At 37.3% G+C, this 10,850-nt stretch overlaps 1 protein-coding gene across 2 annotated transcripts in view; it reads left to right on the forward strand.

Annotated features, from left to right (window-relative positions):
- KLHL1 (kelch-like family member 1) overlaps window positions 1-10,850 on the forward strand; it is a 544,822-nt gene that overhangs the window by 446,194 nt on the left and 87,778 nt on the right. For both annotated transcript variants that reach the window (XM_006882715.1, XM_006882714.1), the window contains one exon: window positions 9,229-9,391. In XM_006882715.1, the coding sequence (XP_006882777.1) occupies window positions 9,229-9,391 (163 nt within the window). The remainder of the gene's footprint in view (window positions 1-9,228; window positions 9,392-10,850) is intronic.

Consider the following 10,850-nt stretch of genomic DNA (forward strand, 5'->3'; position numbering starts at 1 on the left):
ATGCTACCTTAGTGAAGGAGGAGTCCTATTGGCTTAGTGTGTTAAGGTGTCAGGTTGCTAACCAGAACTTTGGCAGTTGGACTCTACTGGTGCACCATGGGAGAAAGACATGGTTTCTGTGAGTAGAATAAACTCAGTGGCAATTAACAACAACCATAATGAAAAGTTTTAACTAGCACAGGGTCTAACATGAGAAATTTTATGAAAAATGTTGTAGCTATTGTTGTATGCCAACAAGTCAGTTCCAAATCACAGCAATCCAATTTACAACAGGGCATAAGCCTGCCCAGTCTTGCTGCTAAATTTGAGTTCATTTTAGCCATTGCAACAATCCATCAGAGTGACCATCTTTCTCTTCTTTGCTGACTGTCTGTGGATTCCAATGATTGACTGACTTCTGATAACACTTTCAAAGTAGATAGGACTAGCTGTCACTATCATTCTGACTAAGGAACAGTCTGGCTATACTATTTCCTAGACAGATGGTAGTAAGTAGTTTATTCGATAATCTTTATCAATGCCACTCTACAAAAGCATCAGTTATTTTTACTCACCCAACTTTCAGTGTAAGGCAATAAAAACAGCATGTCTTAAATCTGGTTCAACTTAGTCCTCATCTGTGTTCTTGTACACTTTCAAGAGGTCCATTGCAGCAGATTTGCACAAAGCAATATGTCCTTTGGTTTCTTTACTACTTCTCTGGGTTCTGGTTGTGGATCAAACAAAATTAAATCTTTGGTATTTCCTTCTTTTGTCCATGTTGCCTACTGATCCATTTGTTAGAATTTTTGTAATCTAAATATACTAAAACTTACAGTTGTGACTATTCATCAGCACTTGCTTCCAACGCTCTTTACTTTGAGCAAGATTGTGTCATCTGCATATTGCAGGGCGAAGTTTTGATCTGTTATTCATAAGGTCACTGTAACTCATAATCTATCTGACAGCAGTCAACAAAAACTAATCCTGACATTACATTATTTTTAGCATAGCCCAGTTTAATGGTATATATGCTGAGCATGCAGATTGAGTAATTATGATGATGGGATCAAATCCTGGAACACTCCTTTTAGAATTTAACCTATGCTATCTACTCACAATAGATGGATAAATGAAACATAGAGGAGACACTGACTTGAATAATTTCAAAATACTTTTTTTCCAAATATTGTTGTTGTTGTTAAGTGCCATTGAGTTGCAGTCGACTCATAGCGACCATATGAAGGAGAGTCCTCGACGCTTGGGAGCCTTTCATCCTCTCTCCAGGTTCATAGGGTTTCCGCTTCCTCCTTCCACGCTTGTTCAACCGGGGAGCTCCACTCCACTCTCAGTCCGCACTGGGTAGCCAACCATTAACACATTTGACACATCCCATCCGTGTCACAGTGTTCAGCTTCACAGCAACCACAAGTGACCGTAGGACGGCAACTTGTACACCAGGGCTATTTGACCTAGAGGAATGTCTGAACAAAATCAATGAAAGACTGGCACAGCCAGAAACTAAAAGCCACCAACCTTTGTCTTGGTCACATCGTTTTCTCTTCAACCCAAGGCCAAGCGTGGCTTCCCTGGCTCCTGGAGGCAGAGTTGCCTTTCTCCAGAGACCGCCACAACACAACACAACTCCCACTTACACAGCATCATGCTCTCTGGCCAAAGGATCACAGCCACCAGGGCTGAATACTGAGCAATATTTTTATATCAGGTTTTACTATCTTTTAAATAGTGGAAAAATCCATGACATTTTTGGACAGAGATGATCTGTCCCACTGTGAAATTTATTCGTAGTAACATGTACAGCTTGTTGAATAGTTGGTAGGCTACAAATTGTGAGTTTAGACAGAAAGCTAATGAAATATATGAGAGTAGAATTAATCAAACTTGAATTAGAAATAAAAAAGCAAGCACCATTAAATCAAGTTTATTACCTAAGTTTAAGAAACCCCAAAAATGCACGAAACAACTAAAAGAAGGTGCTCTGATGCATAGCCCTTAGGGAATCACACTGCTTCAAATCACAAGCTCTTCTAGGAAAAAAAGACAATCTCCTCCCATATGATTCACTGTCTCATAAACCTCACTGGAAGATCATCTACAATTTTGAGATCTTTTCTACTTTTTTTAAGGTTTGTACACATCATCATCTGTCCATTTTTGTTTTATAGCCTCCTTGTGATTTGCATAACAATTATGAGAGCTTATACACTTGAGTGTCTGTGATGAATAAGATTCTATGCTGTTTCATTTATATTATACCCTCTATATTATCCCCATATAATCTCACCATACACTAAGAAGTTACTGCTGTAATTATGCCTGCAATCCACTGAATATGTTGTAATAAAAAAAGATTAATAAACTTAACTGTATTTGTGAGATAGCTGAGACCAATGTTAAATATATAAGAATAGAGAAGCCAAAGCACAAATCAAATCAATATGGGATTGATATATATGATTACATTATTAAATTTCTGCATTAAGAAAATAAAGTTACATTTAACTCCAGCTAGAGATAGCAACGAGTATAAGGGTAAGACTGGTAAAAAAGAAACTTTAAGCTGAATAAAGTAATAAACTCTTTAAGACATCATAGCTACACCAAGGTTACCAGAAGCTGTGAACCAATATCTGGGATGGAAGATAAGAGTGTAAACTTCTCATATACATTTTCTATCTCCAGATTAGGATTTAAAATCGTATAGTGTTACACTTGACTAATTTTAAATAACCTCTATCTTGCTAAATATAAATATTCTTGTTTACTAAAATTGTTGTTTTTGTTGTTGATATGTGCTGTAGTGTAGCCTGCAACCCATAATGAACCTACGTACAGAAGCTCTGAAGCCTCCCCTGTCCTGAGGCACTGTCACTGAATGCAGACACATCAATCCCCATTGCCCCAGTTACTATATCAGTCCATCTTATCTGGAGTCTTCCTCTCCTATGCTGTCTTTCTACACTTCCAAGGTTGATGTCCTCTTCCAAGAATCAGGCCCTCCTGGCCATGTGTCAACAGTATGTGAGACAGAGCTTCAAAATCCTAGTCTCCAAGTAAAAACTCGGTTTTACCTGCTTTAAGACAAGCTTATTTGTTTTCTTGGTGGTGTGTGGTATGTTCAAGACTCTTTTCTCCAGCATCATAACTTGAAGGCATCAATTCTTCTGTCATTATTTTATTTCAGGTTAGATTTTTTAATTTATTTATTGCCCAATTTTCAGGTATTCATTGAGACAACTGAAAATATTATGACTTAGCTCAGGTAGAGCTCAGTTTACCAAATGATATTTTTGGTCTTTAATATATTTTTTGTTATTAACTTTAATAAAAGTTTACAGAGATTTTGGATTTCCATTTATTCATTGTTGCATTTTCTCCCTGTCTAACCCTCCCCACCCAATTTGCTCTTCTCTTTGAAAAGTAAAAGAAAATTTTTTGCACTGCTATAAAAACCCTCCTCCCAAGTCCACTCCACCATGCTGCCTTCACTCTTGACTCCTGTCATGATAATAATACTTGGCCATATCCCTTTCAAATAGTTTTCTCCCTCATTTCTTTCAATGCAGTATACATTATTTATCCCCTCTTTTTCAGTCTTCCTGAAACCCCTATGTCAGTCCTTTTATATAACAGAAGCATTATGCAATATTTGTCTTTTTGTGACTTAGATATTTCACTCAGCATAATGCCCTTCAGGGTCACCCATTTTGTATAATTTTTCATGAGTTCCTTGTTTTTCAATGTAGTGTAGTAGCCCATTACGTGAATATACCAGAGCTTCTCTATCTATTCATTTGTTGAAGGGCACTTGAGTTGTTTTCAACTCTTTCCTATTGTGAACAAAGCCACAATAAACATGGGTGTGCATATTTTTGCTTGGATGGCAGTACTGGTTGCTTTAGGGTATATTCCCAGTAGTGGAATTGCTTGGTCAAATGGTATTTCGATTTTCCGATTTTTGAGAAATGCACCACACAGCCTTCCATCATGGTTGCACCATTTTATACTTCCACCAACAGTCAATAAGTGTTCTAAGTTCTCCACAACCTCGCCAGCATTTGTTGTTTGCTGTTCTCTTAAACTTTGCTATTCTTACTGGGGTGAGTTGATATCTCATAGTTGTTTTGATTTGTGTCTCTTTTAGAGATAAGAATTTTGAATATTTCTTCATGTGTTTGTTTCCCTTCTGAATGAATGAATGCCTCTTTTAGTGACGTGTCTGTTCATATCCTGTGCCCATTTTCCAATTGGATTGTTTCTCTTTATCTTGCTGTGGTACTTGAGTATTTTATAAATTCTAGCCTAGGTCTCTTATCTGATATATCAGTACCAAATATTTTTTTCCTACTCTGTATTCCCTTTTTATCCTGTTGGAGAAGTTTTTTGCTGTCATTGGATCTGATTTTTAGAAGATCCTATTCATCGATTTTATCCTCTCCTAATTGTAGATTTTTCAAGATACTTGGAAGACTGTTTCTGTTGTGGATTTGGACTTCTCGAGTTTTTCCAAGCTTTTATTTAATGAAGTTTACAGTCCTTTGTTTTTGTCCTAGATCCATGATCCACTTTGAGTTGGTTTTTGTATATGGAGTGAATTGTGGATCTTGCTTGATTTTCTGTCATTCTTGGTCATTGTCTAGCTCTCTGATACCTAGCAAGTATTTGTGAAATTCCTGACTTTTATTAGGTGCCCCTTAGCCTCTAGACTGATATAGTTGCTTTCCAGTATTCTGGAGAGGTCCCTGACAGCAAATTTTCCCAATGCAATTTGTCTTTTCATTTCCTGACTGCTGGTGCCAAGAATGTTGATTATCAAGTCAAGCAAGCTGTAACTGTTAACAATCTCAATCTCTTCTTCATCAATCATGGTGCTGACAAATGGCCTAGTGGTGAGAATCTTTGTCTTCTTGTTGCTGAAGTTCAGTAAATATTTAAGACTACAGTCCTTGACCTTCTGCAGCAAGTGCTTCAGAACCTCCTCAGTTTCAGCAAGTGTATCATCTCCATAACATAGGCTGTTGATGAGTCTTCTTCCTAATTTTGAAAAATGTAGTATTTCCTTGCTCTGTTCTGAGGACTGTGTCTTGGTCTAAGTTTCACATAAGCACAATCTAGTGTTCTGAAATTTTCATTTTCCTCATGGTTAGCCGCAATTTGCTTTTGTCCACACAGTCAAATGCCTTTGCATAGTCAATGAAACACAAATAGACATTCCTCTAGTACTCTTTGCTTTCTGCCAAGATCCATCTGACATTGACAATAATGTCTCTAGTGCCACGACCTCTTCCAAAACCAGCTTGTATTTCTGGTAGTTCTCTGTCAAAGTACTGTTCCAGGCATTCTTGCATAATCTTCAGCAGGAATTGGTTTGTGTGTGATATTAGTAATTGTTGTTGTTGTTGTTGATTGCCTTTGAGTCAAGCATGGCTCATAGTGACCCTATGAATGAACAAAAAAGCCTGAAGCCGCTCTGCAGCTATCAACATTTATCAAAGTTCATAGAGTTTCCAGAGGCAAGATTTTTGGTAAGTGGATGTCACTCCGGCTTCCAAACCTGTCATAGAATGATATTAGTAATAATGACTGATAATTTCCACACTCTGTTGGGCCACCATTTTTGTTGCAGTGGGAATAAATATACATCTCTTACAGTGAGTTGTCCAGGTAGTTGGAAAGACATCTACTCAAAATATATAAGTTAAATTTTCATCTTCTACTTCATTTTTCTTAAACCTCTTTTCACCTTTAGTTTCCAGATACCGAAAGCTAAGTTTCTTTTGTTGGCCAGGCCATTTCTTTGTCTCCTTTGTCCTCTCCTCTTCTAAAACATGTTGTAATAGTTGAGGGTTGGATTTTAGTCTCATTTAACTTTCTTTAATTATATCATTTTTAAATATTAACTTCATCCAATTATTTGGTTTTAAACAGTATATACTTGCTAAGAACTGATAAAGACATACGTATATCTAGATCTCTGGGTTGAACTTAAAATGGCTATTATAAGACCCTACTTATTGTTGTTATGTGTCATCAAGTTCACTAACAGTACACCTGAACTTGCACTGTTATTCTTGTGATCTCTATCATGCTTGTCAAGCTCTTTGTGACAGTCACTGTATCAGTGCTTCTCATTGAGGATCTTTGTCACTTTCCCTGATCTTCTGGCTTACCCAACATGTTGTCTCTCTCTATGGGCTAGTTCTTCCTGAAATGCCCAAAGTAATTGAAACAGTTTCATCATCCTTGCAGCTAAGGAGCAGTCTGGTTATGGAATGATCTTTGCCAACACCATGACTTGAAAACATCAATTTGGTCATCTTTATTTGTTTTCCAACAATTGAAAAGACCATTGCTTGGATCAAGTGCTTCTTAGTTTTTAAACTGACCGCCTTAGTCTTTAGAACTTTGGAGAAGTCCTTGATAGCAGATTTTTCCAAATGAAACACTGTTTTAAAAAATTGTGTACATTTTCAGGGTTTTATTTGTTTTATTATTTATTGTGATTTTAATGGAAGTTTATACAAAGTTCATGTTTTCAGTCATTCATTAGTAGACATGTTCCTTCTTTCCTACTTTCCCCCCTTCTCCTAATTCACATTGTAATGCACTTCTTTTTTCTGATGTATGTCACACAAAACATGCCTAATCATTGATTCCTTTGCTTGAAAGTTGTTCCACAGCACTATTTATTATCTATCCACTCTTTTCTTATTTTCCCACGCCTGTGTCAGTCCTATTTTATAATAGCAGTCTTATGGAGTATTTGGCCTACTTTAATTGAGGTATTTCACTCATCATCATGTCTTTCAGACCCATTAATGTTGCATATTGTTTTTCAGTGCTGCATAGTACTCCATTGATTGAATGTGTTACAGTTTCTCTACCCATTTGTTTGATGAAGGGTAATTGAGCTGATGCCGTCTCCTCATTATTGGGAATAATGTTGCAATAAATTTAAGTGTGCATACATCTGTTTGTATCATGGGTCTGATTTCTTTAAGGTATATTCCCGGTTGTGAGATACCTGGGTTAAATGATATTTCCATTCTCAACTTTTTGAGAAAGTGCCATATCACCTTGTACAGTTGTTGCACTATTGGACATCCCCACCATTAATGATAGCTAGGCCTCCAAAATATATTTTAAATATATATTTCCTCTCTCAACTCTGTATAATTTTAGTCCCCCATTATCTCTTATTTAGATGACTCAAATTTTCTTTTCTTGATTTTACTTCTTGTGCACCACCAAGTAAATTCTGCCTCCTGGATGCTTCATATGACAGAGAAAAATTGTCTCTCCCCCTTCCCCCACCTTAGAGTGCCTTGGTGGCATAGTGGTAAGAAGCTGCACTACAATCTTAAAGGCATGTGATTCGAATCACCAGCTTTTTGGGGGAAAAAGAATGGACCATATGCTCCTGCCTGATTGACTATCTCTGAAAGCCCAATGAATGGTCAGCTATAGATTAGTCTGACTTGATGGCAAACAACAACAGCAGTAACATGGGGTTTTTTAGGCAGCTGTGGTGACTTAGTGGTAAGGAATTCTGCTGCAGACCAAAAGGCATGCAGTTCTAATCCCCAAGCTGCTCCTCCTCAGGAGAAAGACAAGCAATCTCTTTCCATATGATTAACTGCCTCTGAAAACCCAGTGGAGGGTCATCTATGAGTCAGTTCCTACTGGAATGTACACAACACCCACAATGAAGGTTCTTGTTCTGCAATCTAATGAAAGACTAAACACTTCATTGTTGTTTTCTTTTTCCCCTCCCATAGAATAGACAGTGGTTTCAAACTTCTGACCTTTACATCTCAGCCAAGAACTTAACAATTGTGCCACCTTGGGCTCCTTCCATCTTTCTATTGCCACCTAAATTCACTCTAATTCATTTGCTACAAAATAACCAGAGTGCACACATTATTAGATCATGGTTCTTCTCAAAAAGTACTTTAATGGTCTTCTTTTTTTCTTAGGATAAATTTCAAATCTGTTAACTTGAACTGCACTAAAAATCTCGGGTTCAAACTCATCACTTTTGAGTTTAAACAGCCTTGTAGATCCTCCAGCAAGTTTCTGGAGGTTATAAATCACACAGAAGGAAATTTCTATCTTTCTCCTATAGAGTAGCTGATAGATTCTTACTTCCTGTCTTTGGGTTGGCAATGCAACTTTTTATGTAGTAGGCTGCCATATCTCCCTAACATAAATGATAGTGTCCTGGTTCTCAGATTTTGCTGATAGATTTTATAAAGGAGAAAATACAGGGCATATATTAAAATATGTTTTATTTAATTAAAAATGTTGTTGGTTGCCTTTTAGGTGAGCATGACTCATGGTGACCATATGAACAAAAGGCTTGAAGCCCCCGTAAAACTTTCAACATTTATCAAAGTTCATAGAGTTTCCAGAGGCATGTTATTTAGGAAGTGGATGCCACTCTTGCTTCCAGATCAAAAACACAATCTTTATAACTTTTTTATGTATTTTACTAATAATAGAATATTGAGTCTAGCATCTCCTTAAAACAGTAGGGTTGTTTAAACTTTATCACCTTGTAACTGATACACCATTGTTTCCCAAGGCTATAAATCCAACAAGAGGAGATTAGCCATCTTTCCAAATGGAACAGCTGGATATCTGAAGTATGTCTTTACTTGAAAAGCTTTGGGGAAGGCTTTCTTACTTTGTGGGATCTTATGAGCGATGTTTATAGTGATTTTCATATCACTTGACATCTCACTTTTTCCATCTGTTTATTTCCTTTATTCTTTTAATCTGTACAGAGAAAGATCTTATTTAATTCTGTTATATGATATGTAAATATTTGTCAACACTTTAATGAAGACAAGTCATTCATGATGAACTGGACTTAAGGGATATGTGGTTACATATACCCACATAACAAGTCTAAAGCCATAAGCCTCTACATTAGGAGACTATCATCTTTCTCTTGCAGAGTACCTGGTAGAGTTGGATAGCCAATCTCTAGTTAGAAGCTCAACATGTGTAACACACTATACTACCAGAATGCCTTCAAGGTGATCTGATGTCTTTAATTGGTTCAGCCATTTGTTCTCACTTTAATGAAATGATTCAGTTAATAGTTTCTTACTCTTTGCAATTGCTTCTACACAAGGAACTGTATGGATGGAACCTGCATTTTTACTGCAAAAATATCTTACTGTTAAAGAAAACTAGTTGCCTATCATTTCTCCATTGTTTTAGGTGTAACAGTACTTGAAGGCCCTATCTATGCTGTGGGAGGCCATGATGGTTGGAGCTACCTGAACACAGTGGAGAGGTGGGATCCTCAGAGTCAGCAGTGGACATTTGTAGCCAGTATGTCCATTGCCCGCAGCACAGTTGGTGTAGCAGCATTAAATGGCAAGTAAGTAGGTTTCTTTCTTTTTAAAAAACTATATGAGTTTAATGAATTATTTTCATATTAAAAAAGTTTTCTTATGTTAATATAATAAAACAACTCTTAGTATTTTAAGTGTTTTCAAAGATAATTGATATATTTTGGGGACTTGGAATGTTTATTTTTTTCTCTTTGCTTTATTTTCTTAAACTAAAACACAAACTAAAACCAAAACACACTCCTTTGCATCAGCTTTCAGTGATAAAATCATTAAAATATTTCACAAGAATTTGACACACTACAGCCCTGTATATTTATATAATTTCTCTATACTCTGAGTAGCTTTCAAAAGATCAAAATCTTGGTGACCATTATATTTTGTACTTGCAATATTGTACTAGTCTGTAAGTCTGTACTTTTTTTAACATTTCAATTTGTATCGCTCTAAATCAGGATCTTTAGTCTCACTATTCTTAACATTTGGGGCTAAATCATTCTTCAATGATAGTGTGAGGTGCTATGCTTTGGGTGAAATTTAGTAGTAGGATGAATACCTTTGAACTCTGATAATGATGAAGAGTACTGAATAGTCTACGGAATGCTGTAGCGTTAAGGGTTTATTTTTCAGAATGGCTTTCCTATCCATGGACCTTGACTTTCCATTTTGAATGGACAGGAATGTACAAATAGGGTGTGCAAGTGTATCCATAAGAGGACTGGCTGGTCTCGCCATTAAATTGAGTAAAATCAGCAACAGAATTTTAGAATCCCACCTCCAACAAAGACAAACGGGAAAAAACAAAACAGTGTTTCCTTCTAGGCCAGAGATTCTTGTGACAGCCAAATCTACAAGAGAGTAGTAGTTGCTGCTGTACAGAACTGGAGATCTGACATGAGACAGAGAAGAGCTTGGGACTGCTACTCCACAGAACCAGAGCTAGGAGCCTTCACAGAAGTTTGCTGGAGGACTGGTAGGAGAGCACTAATTGGAAAGATTAAGAGCTTTTTAGCACTGACCTAACTCCATGAGACTGATGCCTTAAGGACGTGTGAGCATGCTTTGGAAGCAGTCGGGACCAAGGAATTGCAACCTGTTGCCAATTGAACTTGTATCTTATTATTTTCCCTAATATGTTGTTGTTGTTGTTATGTGTCATCGAGTCGTTTGTGACTCATAGCGACCCTATGCACAACAGCCCTAAACCCTGCTCTATCCTGCGCCAACCGCACTGCCTCTGACACACAAATCCCAATTACCCCAGTCACCGAATCAATCCATCTCATAGAGGGTCTTCCCCTTCGGCTTTGTCCCTCCACCCTCCCAAGCATGATGTCCCTCTCCAAGGACCCGTCCCTCCTGGCAACATGTCCAAAGTATGTCAGACGAAGCCCAAGAATCCTTGCCTCCAAGGAGTAGCTTGGTTTAATCCTCTCCAAGATGAATCTGTCTGTTTTCCTGGCCGTTCATGGTACATTCAGTACCCTT

This window comes from Elephantulus edwardii, unplaced genomic scaffold, assembly GCF_000299155.1.
Source record: "Elephantulus edwardii isolate Elephantulus edwardi_28Jun2011 unplaced genomic scaffold, EleEdw1.0 scaffold00023, whole genome shotgun sequence".
Classification (NCBI taxonomy): domain Eukaryota; kingdom Metazoa; phylum Chordata; class Mammalia; order Macroscelidea; family Macroscelididae; genus Elephantulus; species Elephantulus edwardii.